General features: G+C 44.6%; 1 protein-coding gene across 1 annotated transcript in view; it reads right to left on the bottom strand.

Annotated features, from left to right (window-relative positions):
• Nucleotides 1-9,347, bottom strand: part of LOC111968172 (vinculin-like) — a 67,422-nt gene extending 58,075 nt beyond the window's left edge. Inside the window, 2 exon segments of the mRNA XM_070445046.1 lie at nt 8,950-8,961; nt 8,963-9,347. Of these exon segments, the coding sequence (XP_070301147.1) occupies nt 8,950-8,961; nt 8,963-9,118 (168 nt within the window). The 5' untranslated portion in view covers nt 9,119-9,347.
• Nucleotides 9,348-14,027: the final 4,680 nt, after the last annotated feature.

Here is a 14,027-nt window from a genome sequence, read left to right as displayed (position 1 = left end):
AAGAACTAGCTCCACAAATAGCTCCACATCTGAAGGACTAGCCCCAAAAACAACGTAATCTGGAAGAACAGCGTCCACAAACTAGCCCACGATCTGAAAAAACTAGCTCACAACTAGCTCACTCTGAAAGACTGCTCCACAGTTCTTTCAGATGTGGAGCTAGTCCTTTCTATGGTTACATTCTATTAGACCTAAGTGTCCTCACCGCCATCTAAAAATCCTCTGCTCTGAAAGCGTTACGAAAGGAAGTATGTGCCCATAACTCTGAACAGGAAGACATTTGGATACTACATACTTTTCTATTACACAGGCAGCATAGCATGCGTGAAGCTAAGAGATATTTAGCATTGCAATGACTTTTGATGAAATTGTCGTGGAAATTCTACACATGGGACACTTGGAAGTCAATCTTAAATGAATCARTGTTTATTAACAGCGCACTYGYGAMGTTCCAACCAACMTGATGCACCARAGTGAACGTCTGTCAGAAGCTCTGCCGGGACAGTCCCGTTAGTTCTCTTAAATATCGCAGACAAGTTATATGTGCATGATTTAGCTTATTCATCATTCATAATTAATTKATCATMAACGTTTGCTTCATTCATGTTACATACCAATACTGGTTTATGCACGTGACAGACCAATACCTCACTAGGCTTCTTCTCTCTAAGCTGAGACCTTGAAAACAGATATATTTKGTTCTCAAAARAAGGGTCTGGGCATACTGCCAAATTGCAGATACTGATAGWGAYGAGTATTTCAGTCACATGCATGAAATTGGTTATTAGAAAAGCACAAACATAACATTTTCCATCACAAAGTCTTGTCAGATCTTCCCAAATCTGCAGACCTCTCCAGAGAASACATAGTTATGGCTAACCCCTCCAACACAGCCTCACTGTGTAGTTGTGTTAAGAGGTGGTAAAACAGGACTAGATCAGGTGGTATCAAATGGCATCAGAGGAGTAATGATGATTGATGGTCAGCTAGCTAGCTGAGTATACATAGATTAGGGGTGTGAATGCTAAGAAAAATCCCAAACCGAAAAGCAATGTTTTTTTACCAAACTAAAATGTATTTGCTGTGCTGTAGCCTAACTAGATGATAGGCTATAAAGGTCTGGAGAAATCTGTGTAATTGAAATAAAGCCAGAGAGGAAGACGTGAATTAGCGAGGCATGCAAGACTGATTACCAAGACATATGCGCACAACATTATTTCTCTCTCCCTCTCCCTCTCCCTCTCCCTCTCCCTCTCCCTCCCTCGTGCTGGCTCGCCTGGGGGCATATGCATTACGTCGATTCTGTTGCAAAACGTCTCTTAAAATGGAAGGAAATGGGGAGGGACCTAACTGAATTTGCTCAGAGTCTTGAGAGTAATCTTTTGACAGTTTAGAGCTTCACCATACACCACAACTAAATGTGCCAAATGGCACCCTATTCCCTACATAGTACACTACTTTTGGCCAGCGTCTTATGGGCCCTGATCAAAAGTAGTGCACTATATAGGGAATAAGGTACCATTTGAGACGCGCATACACCACATAACTGAGGTGACTCGATGGAACACAAATATTCAGGTGGTTTCCTGACATCTGACTACACACCATTTCTCCTGGCTGTTGTGGTCTAGGGCCATCAGATGTGTCACCGCTGAGGACAGAGGGAGAGAGTGCTCATCACCACCCAGCAGAGTTTTAGTTAAGTTGGTCGGAGGGACCGAGACTAACGAACAGCTGCTGGAGCACTGGACTGCTGCTGGAGGATTCAGATCCATAGCCATTATCCTTCCTGACTTGGCTAACTGCACTTTCTCGCTCACTGCACCCCACCCACCCACCCACCACTCCCCGAACCTCTTTCACCCCTCCTTTCCTCTCTCTCTTCCTCGCCTCCTATGTCATCCTATCCATCCTCTCCCTCCCCCTTCCTTGGACAAATGACAGGAAACGTGGAGAAGCAGATAACAGGACGCCAGTTTATTCTTGGAAGGCCCTTAAACACTTGACTTTAGACATATATTCTCCCATAATACACAATTAAAGCAATAGATTTGAATTTATTATGATGAGAAATAAATAATTTATTGAACCAGTTAGACTTGGATAATTGATGGCATTTTTCATACTGGAAATATAGTGAAGGGAGGTGGCACATTTGGATTCTGATACATCGCATTGTTAAACTGAGGGTTTTGTTGTGAAATTACAAATATTGGTAACTGTCCATCAAACAAACAGTCGACTATGAGACTTCCTTGTGGTGTTGTTTTTTTCTCATGTAATTGTAACTAGGCAGTTAAGAACACATTTTACTTTACATGAAGCGCTGCACCCTGGCAAACCCTCAGATGACGTGGGCAATTGTGCAAGCTAGCATGGAGTGCAGTTGCCTTAGACGCCTACTCCACTCTGGGAGCAACCCCACACTAGCACTGAGATGCAGTGCCTTAGACGTGCGATGTAAGACTGGTAGCGCACTCTGGAAGCACACCCTATGCACATGAGGATGCGTGCCTTAGACCTCTCCACTCTGAGAGCCCCCAGCCTAGCATGAGATGCAGTGCCTTAGACCCTACTCCACTCTGGAGCACCCACCTAGCACTTTGAGATGCAGTGCCTTAGACACTACTTGCCCAGCTCTGGAGCCCCACCTATGGCACTCGCCGATGCAGTGCCTTAGACCGCTGCGCCACTCGAAAGCCATTGTGTTCCATGTCTTTCATTATCACTTCACTTGAGTATTGGTTCCTAAACACATGATCTGTTAGCTGCTTACATGTAGGCCTGAAGTAAAGATGGAGGGAAAAGAGAAGCTGATCTGAGTAATAGGCCTGTCTTAGTGTCTTTGCAGGACTCCTAAAAAAAAAGACAAGTAGGAGCAGTGCATCCTTCCTTTTGCACAAGACTCAATGATATTGCAGTCTCCAAATATTCAGTTCCCAGTCTATGCCAAGGCCCTACGTCTGCCGTTGACATGCTTTCTCCCCATTTTAAAGACCATAAAAATGAACTGCAAAATTGACAAAGTACAGTAGGCCTCATTTCATAAGCTCTCTTTTAGTCATCTCAGAACTACGCCTGACTGAATAACACTTGTTATAGTGGGAGCCAAGGCTAACGGATGGATTACAGCCATCAAGGCTGATTCCTTCTACACAAACATCAAGGTCCCTTTTCAATCTAATTAGATTGGCATTGAATAGATGAACACAACCAGAGACATGAAACTGACACCATAGAGATTATATATGGTCTGATTTACAGTCCGTCAGCTGAATAAACCATAGACACTAATGGCTGATAAAGTCTGTCCTCTGGCTGAGTTAATGCTGAGGAGAACGTCTTGGCCCATGATGAAGAATGACCTTTTCATCTCCATGTATCTGGGATAATGGGATTTCCATCCTTTTTAAACATTCACAAGATGACTGATCATTAAAAGCCTGAAGGCCCCAGCAGCAGTCAGACAGATCCAGGAGGTCTTCATTCAAACAGCTGAAAACACATTCCCTGGCTATCAACAACAACCCACAGCAGATATTGTAAACACAATTCAACAAATCAAGGAATTAATGTAGCCTAATAATAATAATTGCCTGGTTTTGCAGTTTAMTAAGGATTGCATGGTGGGATGTGAACGTTAGATTTAATTGTAAACTCTGAGATGTAGCCTAGCCATTAGCCAGGGGTCTACAAGTCTGTGCAATGTGTTGTTTTGTGGGTAGCCGAGACAAAGTGAATGGCTTTCTTTGGCCCAGCCTCTCCCTGGGAATGTCTGAGGTAAAGTCATTGGTTTCATTGAGTGGCCGAGGCCACATGAGTTACAGCACCCTGTCTGAAAGAGGCTGAGACCCAGCCCTGGGTTTGGTTGCAGACCTGGGTTCAACTACTATTTCAAATATTTTATCTGTGCTTGATTGAGCTTGCCTGACTTTAAAATGTCCCAACAGAGTAGTCCAAAAACTATAAACCCCGCCCATCTGGCACTCCAACCAGGCTAGAGCAAACGCTGAAAGTATTTGAAAGATATCAAATAGTATTTGAACCCAGGTCTGCTTCACTGGATGGTTCTAGAAGAGCACTAATTCAGTAGACAGAACAGGCTTTACGATCTATACGCCTCCAACTCAGATACAACAAGAGGCCTTTTTTTTTTTTAACCACGAAGTGCACTGCAAAACACACTCACACAAGTCGATGCCGGAGCATTTCAATAACAGTAACAGTGTTGATACCGTTTCTAGGGAAACAGGAAATTATTACAGTGTGAGTTACGCCTTCATCGTCGTGCCACAGTTGGAAATATGTGATKACTGTTCAGATAGCACAGCTGGGGAATTGATTTTCACTGATTTCACCCCCCAAAGGAGAAGGCTAACGTGAATATGATCACTCGCCTGGTCTGCCTGCTCGTACTAACCACAGAGAAGCCTGGTGGTGATSCCTACATGACGTCTCTCCACAGAAACAAGCTTTGGCTACTTACATTACAACCACGAAGGGCCTGACCAAAACGGAAGTGCTGGTCTGAACTACTGAAACCAGTTCAATAAGGGTAATAATAATAATAGCTAGTTACATAGCATTTCTCAGCACCTGCTAGAACATCTGCTCAACTYTGTACACGACCAATCAACTTGAATAAAACTGTGTGAACATGCATTCCAATGTCAGAGTTTATAGAGCATCAGAAGAGGAAATATTGCTGTGTAAGAAGGAGCCCCTTTCATGTTTATGATTGCTTAGTCACTTTTAAACTGTAAAACGTCTGGTCCTTTCACAGTGCTTCTTTTAATAATATGACTTTATCAGGAAGGCCATAGATCTCACTGCCTTTCTACAAGCAAACATACCTTTTATCACAACTCACAGAGGACAGGTGAACAGTGTAAAGGCCAATCAGAACCACGTGTTTTCAGCAGTTATTAAATGGAGATTCTGACGAGGACCAATAAAGTCATGAGAAAACGGATGCTTTTGTTTGTTGTACTGATATTTTCTCCCTATTGTTATATATATATTTGGTGGAAGATTTACAATAAATGACTCCCAGTAAAAGAAAGGAATGGTTACAGAAGTAACTCTGGCTTGTTTAGCCCATGGGCCTACACCAGATGGACAGCCAGCCAGGCCAGCCAGACAGGTCAGCCAGACAGGCCAGGCCCAACTAGCCAGGCCAGGGCCAACACGTAAACAACAATGCTGCTACAATGAGTAAACATTAGCTGTGAGGAGAGGATCAGAAAAGCCAGTTCAATTGTCCAAATCTATCCTCCAGACAGCTACCAGGGACTCCTGGCGTTTTCTGGTTGTGTAGCACTCTACTATAACATCTTGTACTGAGTAGTGAAGTGGCAGTGTCCCTGCATGGCCTGGAACATCCTTCTTATCGCAGGCCTGAGCTGCTGCGCTGTTTGGAAGATGGTTTTTTATTTTAAAAGTAATTTCCTTTTTTTGTAAACCACAAGTTCTGCAAAGGCACTGATAAAGAGACATTTTTCGCTTCTTCACTTAGGAAATCATCATCTCAGCTATTATCTTAGTAAACAAGAAAAAGGAAATGAAAAATGGTAATTTGTTCATTGGTACTTTTCCAGTGTAGTATGGTCACGTCACGTTTAGACTGCAGACGAAAACACTAATACTTCATAAAATTGATATTAGGGAAGAAATTGCTTTTGGATTCTGTACTAATCTGCCATTTTTACAAGTACATGCCTAGACTGTAGGCCTCGGTTGCTGGTTGCCATGGGGTTCAGTCAGTCATCTCCTTTATGAAGAGGTTTTGTGGAGCACCACTGAGTACAACTGTGGTTTTCACTACCTTTGATTCTATTTACACTCCTCTAACCAGGCCACCTTTCAGACGGCTCCAGATGGGGTTCATTCAAGTCAAAACTGTTCGGGAGGGGGAAAAAATGTCATAATGAAGACTTCATTTATACTAAATGATAAAGAGTATGTCGTTTCTGTATCCGACTGCAGGCCTACATATCTCCGACTGCAGGCCTACATATCTCCGACTGCAGGCCTACATATCTCCGACTGCAGGCCTACATATCTCCGACTGCAGGCCTACATACTCGCGGACTGCAAGGCCTACATATCTCCGACTGCAGGCCTACATATCCGACTGCAGGCCTACATATCCGACTGCAGGCCTACATATCCGACTGCAGGCCTACATATCCGACTGCAGGGCTACATATCCGACTGCAGGCCTACATATCCGACTGCAGGGCTACATATCCGACTGTAGGCTAGGTTGCCATGGAGTTGTCAGTCATCTCCTTTATGTAGAGGAGCACCACACACACACAGAGTTTTTTTGTTTTTAACTAGGCAAGTCAAATTCTTATTTACAATGACGGCCTAGGAACAGTGGGTTAACTGCCTTGTTCAGGGGAAGGAGAGATTTATACCTTGTCAGCTCGGCCCAACACTCTAACCACTAGGCTACCTGCCGCCCCTTACTGTAGGCTATACAACAAAGATTGTATTGTCCTGCATAGGCTACATGGACTATATTCAGAAAATATAAATGATCTGTCATTAGCCGACAGATCAGGATTTCTTTAACTTCATTGTTGGTTAAGTGCTTGTAAGTAAGCATTTCACGGTCAGGTCTACACCTGTTGTATTCGGCATTTTGCGGTCAGGTCTACACCTGTTGTGTTCAGCATTTCACGGTCAGGTCTACACCTGTTGTGTTCAGCATTTTGGCTATGAAAAGCCAACTGACATTTATTCCTGATTATTATTTGACCATGTTTGTCATTTATGAACATTTTGAACATCTTGGCCATGTTCTGTTATAATCTCCACCCGGCACAGCCAGAAGAGGACTGGCCACCCCTCATAGCCTGGTTCCTCTCTAGGTTTCTTCCTAGGTTTTGGCCTTTCAGGGAGTTTTTCCTAGCCACCGTGCTTCTACACCTGCATTGCTTGCTGTTTGGGGTTTTAGGCTGGGTTTCTGTACAGCACTTCGAGATATTAGCTGATGTAAGAAGGGCTTTATAAAATAAACTTGATTGATTGGTCTACACCTGTTGTATTCAGCATTTCACGGTCAGGTCTACACCTGTTGTATTCAGCATTTCACGGTCAGGTCTACACCTGTTGTATTCAGCATTTCACGATCAGGTCTACACCTGTTGTATTCGGCATTTCACGATCAGGTCTACACCTGTTGTATTCGGCATTTCACGGTCAGGTCTACACCTGTTGTATTCCGGCATTGTTCACGTCAGGTCTACACCTTGTTGTATTCGGCATTTCACGGTTTGCTGCTATAGTGACCAGTGAAATATACCTGGCTGGGCGCGTGCTACGGTGGGGGCTGTTTATGTGACCAGTGAAATTATACCTGTGGAGCGGCTTACGGGTGGGGCTGCTTATGGTGACCAGTGAAATTATACCTGCTGGAGCACGTGCTACCGGTGGGGGCTGTATTAGTGACCAGTGAAAATATACCTGTGGAGCGCGTGCTACGGGTGGGGGCTGCTATAGTGACCAGTGAAATATACCTGCTGGAGCGCGTGCTACCGGTGGGGCTGTTATAGTGACCAGTGAAATATAACCTGCTGGAGCGCGTGCTACGGGTGGGGGCTGCTATTGACAGTAGAATATACCTGCTGGAGCCGTGCTACGGGGGGGCTTCTATGGGCCAGTGAAATATCCTGCTGGACGCGTGCTACGGGGGGCTGCTATAGTGGACCAGTGAAATAATACCTGCTGGAGGGCGTGCTACGGTGTGGGCTGCTATAGGCCAGGAATATACCTGCTGAGCGCGTGCTACGGGTGGGGGCTGTTATAGTGACCAGTGAAATATACCTGCTGGAGCGCGTGCTACGGGTGGGGGCTGCTATGGTGACCAGTGAAATATACCTGCTGGAGCGCGTGCTACGGGTGGGGGCTGCTATAGTGACCAGTGAATATACCTGCTGGAGCGCGTGCTACCGGTGGGGGCTGCTATGTGACCAGTGAAATATACCTGCTGGAGCGCGTGCTACGTGGGGATGCTATAGTGACAGTGAAATATACCTGCTGAGCGGTATGGACTGCATGACAGTGAAATATACCTGCTGGAGCGCGTGCTACGGGTGGGGGCTGCTATGGTGACCAGTGAGCTGAGAGAAGGCGGGGCTTTACCTAGCAGAAACGTTATAGACCTGGAGCCAGTGGGTTGACGATGAATATGTAGTGAGGGCCAGCCAACGAGAGCATACAGGTCGCAGTGGTGGATAGTATATGGCACTGTGATAGACTACATCCAATTTGCTGAGTAGAGTGTTTGAGGCTATTTTGTAAATGACATCGCCGAAGTCATGGGATCGGTAGGATAGTCCGTTTTACGAGAGTATGTTTGGCAGCATGAGTGAAGGAAGCTTTGTTGCGAAATAGGAAGCCAATTCTAGATGTAATAGTTTACAGTCTAACCAGACACCTAGGTATTTGTAATTGTCCATATTCTAAGTCAGAACCGTCCAGAACCGGCATTCACGAAAACAGCTGAAGTGATCATGAATTGCTAGAGGACACTTGAATTGATGATGCATATACAAGTGTCGTTTATTGTTAGTTAGATACAAAGTATATTTGTTTGAAATACTCCGGCATGAGAATAATTAGGCATATACTCGGGATATGGCAGTCAACCCTCGGTCCAGGGGGTAGGGCATATTTTCAAGGGAAAAGGGCGTCACTACCCTATGGCCCAAGTGGAAAACTTCAACAAAACTTGATACATTGTAGTTACATCGCTCGCGTTCTAAAAAGCAGAATGTTGCAACCGACAGAACAGGGAAAATAACTAAGTAACCGCAGCGGTAACTTCTTAGATAAAATGACAAGGAATCGTGGCGGCTGGCACAATGTAGCCACTACACAGACAGCGTGCGACAGGTAACCTACCGAAGTCAGGGATATTCGGTTGGACGTTTCACTTACCCGAACCAGGTTTGCTGACAGCTGCCTGCACGGCAGCCACGGGAGCCGTGAGATCCGGGATAGCTTTCCCGTCCACCTCACCTTCTTCGTGCATTATCACCAGATGGGATATCTGCTGAGCCACCGGCTCTAGGATACTTTCTATCGTCTTTGTGTGAAAAACCGGCATGATGAAAACTTGAGTCRGCTCTCCTATCCAAGAGAAAAAAAAGTCTGACCCCGTTTGGCTGTTTCAAAAGTTCCCTCTCTTGTTTGTGCCCCTGTAAAGTCTAWGGTTAATCCAACACTTTCCTTGCCCAGCACAGTTTCGCTCTCTGGGAACACTAACTACTCCCCTTGCAACCATCAATGTGAGAATCCCCAACCGCAGCTCTCGAAGAGTGAGCAACCTACCGAACAAAGTGCTATGTCCGCCACCTGACCAATAAGAGAAATGGCATATATGTTACCGCAAACGCGATTGGCACAAGCTGATGTCACTCTTTCCCGATAGGCTCCGCCTGTTCCACATAGTCGAGTTTGCTAGAGATGCGAGTTCTCCCCAAATTACGTAAACATTCTCATGCCCTAAAAAGGGAAATATGACTCTGTTGAGAGGAGCGAATTCCAACCAGCAAGAACAGACGGTGTAAACTGTAGTGACGCATCAGGTTTGACAAGATGCTGGCATAAGGGACTGAAATATAGCCTAGTTGCTTTTGGATATAGGCTATACCTCTGTCCATCTTATTTATAACGGTAGGATAAACAATGATATAATAGAATAGAATGGAATAGAATAGAATAGGGAAATGTTTTTGGCTTGGAAGAAATTATTAAAAAATGGATAGAATTCACAGATATTGATTTAATATATATTCCATTATATACCTTTTTTACTACAGTTATGATACAACATATTACAAACTACAGCGCTCAAGTAATTCGTCAAAGTATACCGGACCAGAAGCCTACAACTAAATGTAATCTTTATGCCGAAGTCAAGGATCGGTAGGATAGACACTGTATACAGAGGGTAACATGTTTGTTTGAAGACTGAAACTGGTGTGATTTTATGAGCCTAAGTTCAAGAGTTCAAGACTTATGGAGTCTACCCACTGCCAGCCCAGTGGCAATTGACCACACTGTACATCCACCTATTCACAGTTGATCCTGTGAGTGTTTAAAGTTCTGTATCCAGTGGCATCGAGATCAGCCTCAGACATATTTATCATGTCGTTTTCACTTTCATACTTTAGTAGGCAACACACTCAAACCACCTAGACTGGAGAAAAATTATTTTTATTAAAACACAGTGTAACAGAAATCAAGCATGGGCACATTTGTGTACTAACTCTGGTCAAAACGATTTATTCTAGTTCTGGTCTACTTGTGTGTAGCATAACACATTTCTCAAATTCCATCTCCTCCCTTTACAACCTGAAATAACAATACTGCTGTATAAAAAATAAAAAAACATACAACCAAACCAGTGAAGGAATTCCCTCAGATTCCCAGGAGGCTGCAAGGCAGCATCCTACTTCCTAAAAAGGAAGTCTTAAAAAGAAAGAATCAAGGAAGTTGTTCTGTTTCAGACCTCATGTAAACATTCTATCTTGCTAGTGTTTTATCGTCTATAAGCAAAGATAATTAAATCAAAGATCCTCCAATATACAAGATTTAAATTTCAAATGTAAACCTTATTTCAGAAGTTTTAATATAATCATCTTCGATATTTAGTTAATCTCTCATTTAGGCTTGGATATCTGACATGTCTGTGAAGTACACAGACAGCATTCAGTAGTTAGTTCCATGTAGGGTAAAATATATGGAGTTGAAGAGTACACTGCATCCCTAGAACACTGCACTAACACCATATAATCACTACTCACTACAGGATTACTGCCGTATAGCTGAATGCAGCCATTTCAGTTCCTCTCCAGGATTACTGCCATAGAGCTAAATGCAGCCATTTCAGTTCCTCTCCAGGATTACTTGCGTATAGCTAAATACAGCCATTTCAGTTCCTCTCAGGATTACTGCCATAGAGCTAAATGCAGCCATTTCAGTTCCTCTCCAGGATTACTGTCATAGAGCTAAATGCAGCCATTTCAGGTCCTCTCCAGGATTACTGCCATAGAGCTAATGCAGCCATTTCAGTTCCTCTCCAGGATTACTGCCATAGAGCTAAATGCAGCCATTTCAGTTCCTCTCCAGGATTACTGCCGTATAGCTAAATGCAGCCATTTCAGTTCCTCTCCAGGATTACTGCCATATAGCTAAATGCAGCCATTTCAGTTCCTCTCCAGGATTACTGCCATATAACTGTCTGAGCTGTTGAATTGCGACTCGATTTTGTCTCTGTACTCAAACAGGCTAAGTCTCAGTACAGAGACAAAATCGAGTCGCAATTCAACAGCTCAGAACAACAGAGGTATGTGGCAGGGTCTACAGTCAATCACGGATTACAAAGAAACCAGCCCCGTCGCGGACCAGGATGTCTTGCTCCCAGCAGGCTAAACAACTTTTTTGCCCGCTTTGAGGACAATACAGTGCCACTGACACGGCCCCCTACCAAAACCTGCGGGCTCTCCTTCACTGCAGCCGAGGTGAGTAAAACATTTAAACGTGTTAACCCTCGCAAGGCTGCAGGCCCAGACGGCATTCCCAGCCGCGTCCTCAGAGCATGCGCAGACCAGCTGGCTGGTGTGTTTACGGACATATTCAATCAATCCTTATCCCAGTCTGCTGTTCCCACATGCTTCAAGAGGGCACCATTGTTCCTGTTCCCAAGAAAGCTAAGGTAACTGAGCTAAACGACTACCGCCCCGTAGCACTCACTTCCGTCATCATGAAGTGCTTTGAGAGACTAGTCAAGGACCATATCACCTTCCACCCTACCGGACACCCTAGACCCACTCCAATTTGCTTACCGACCCAATAGGTCCACAGACGACGCAATCGCAACCACACTGCACACTGCCCTAACCCATCTGGACAAGAGGAATACCCATGTGAGAATGCTGTTCATCGATTACAGCTCAGCATTTAACACCATAGTACCTCCAAACTCGTCATCAAGCTCGAGACCCTGGGTCTCGACCCGCCCTGTGCAACTGGGTCCTGGACTTCTGACGGGCCGCCCCCAGGTGGTGAGGGTAGGTAACAACATCTCCACCCCGCTGATCCTCAACACTGGGGCCCCACAAGGGTGCGTTCTGAGCCTCTCCTGTACTCCCTGTTCACCCACGACTGCGTGGCCATGCACGCCTCCAACTCAATCATCAAGTTTGCGGATGACACTACAGTGGTAGGCTTGATTACAACAACGACGAGACGGCCTACAGGGAGGAGGTGAGGGCCCTCGGAGTGTGGTGTCAGGAAATAACCTCACACTCAACGTCAACAAAACAAAGGAGATGATTGTGGACTTCAAGGAAACAGCAGAGGGAGCACCCCCTATCCACATCGACGGGTCAGTAGTGGAGAGGTGGAAAGTTTTAAGTTCCTCGGTGTACACATCACGGACAAACTGAATTGGTCCACCCACACAGACAGCGTTGTGAAGAAGGCGCAGCAGCGCCTCTTCAACCTCAGGAGGCTGAAGAAATTCGGCTGTCACCAAAAGCACTCACAAACTTCTACAGATGCACAATCGAGAGCATCCTGTCGGGCTGTATCACCGCCTGGTACGGCAACTGCTCCGCCCACACCGTAAGGCTCTCCAGAGGGTAGTGAGGTCTGCAGACGCATCACCAGGGGCAAACTACCTGCCCTCCAGGACACCTACACCACCCGATGTCACAGGAAGGCCATAAAGATCATCAAGGACAACAACCACCCAAGCCACTGCCTGTTCACCCCGCTATCATCCAGAAGGCGAGGTCAGTACAGGTGCATCAAAGCAGGGACCGAGAGACTGAAAAACAGCTTCTATCTCAAGGCCATCAGACTGTTAAACAGCCACCACTAACATTTAGCGGCCGCTGCCACATACTGACTCAACTCCAGCCACTTTAAAAATGGGAATTGATGGAAATTATGTAAAAATGTACCACTAGCCACTTTAAACAATGCCACTTAATACAATGTTTACATACCCTACATTACCCATCTCATATGTATATACTGTACTCTATATCATCTACTGCATCTTGCCATCTTTATGTAATCATGTACCACTAGCCACTTTAAACTATGCCACTTTATGTTTACATACCCTACGTACTCATCTCATATGTATATACCGTACTCTATACCATCTACTGCATTGCCATGCCGTTCTGTACCACCACTCATTCATATATCTTTATGTACATATTCTTTATCCCTTTACACTTGTGTGTGTGTGTAAGGTAGTAGTTGTGGAATTGTTAGGTTAGATTACTTGTTGGTTATTACTGCATTGTCGGAACTAGAAGCACAAGCATTTCGCTACACCCGCATTAACATCTGCTAACCATGTGTATGTGACTAATAAAATTTGATTTGATTTTGATTTTAACTAAATACAGCCATTTCAGTTCTTCTTACCTCATAGCCACTTTAGTTTCACTGACCCAAATCAGTCAATTTTTAAGGAAGCAGAATACAGTTTGTAAATATGAAAAATCAGGTTTAGGCTTTGTAGCCTTCGAGTACATCCCTTATTTCAGAATGCTTGAAAAGCTGATGATATACTTGTACTGTTTTGTCAAATACTAGCTATTTGATGTGCAAGCAACTGCAAATCACTATTTCTTTGCAGTATCTTTCCATGATACCACTCTTACTTAGATGGATCCATAATAATGTGATCATCCAAAAGGCCCATAAGAATGGAGACGCTATAGAAAAGGCCTAGATGACAGTACACAAGGAGGCCCATCTCTCTCTAGGAAGGCACGCTGCAGGTAAGATAACCAAAGAGAAGAAGAGTCCATTCTAGATATAAAAATCAAAGAGAGCAGCAGGTTGTAGTTCTCTGAGGTGTGGGGTTTGTAGTTCTCTTGAGGTATGGGGTTGTAGTTCTCTGAGGTATGGGGTTGTAGTTCTCTGAGGGTGTGGGGTTGTAGTTCTCTGAGGTTGGGGTTGTAGTTCTCTGAGGTGTGGGGTTGTAG

This window comes from Salvelinus sp. IW2-2015, linkage group LG8 (assembly GCF_002910315.2).
Source record: "Salvelinus sp. IW2-2015 linkage group LG8, ASM291031v2, whole genome shotgun sequence".
Classification (NCBI taxonomy): Eukaryota; Metazoa; Chordata; class Actinopteri; order Salmoniformes; family Salmonidae; genus Salvelinus; species Salvelinus sp. IW2-2015.
This window is presented reverse-complemented; position numbering and strand designations above follow the sequence as displayed.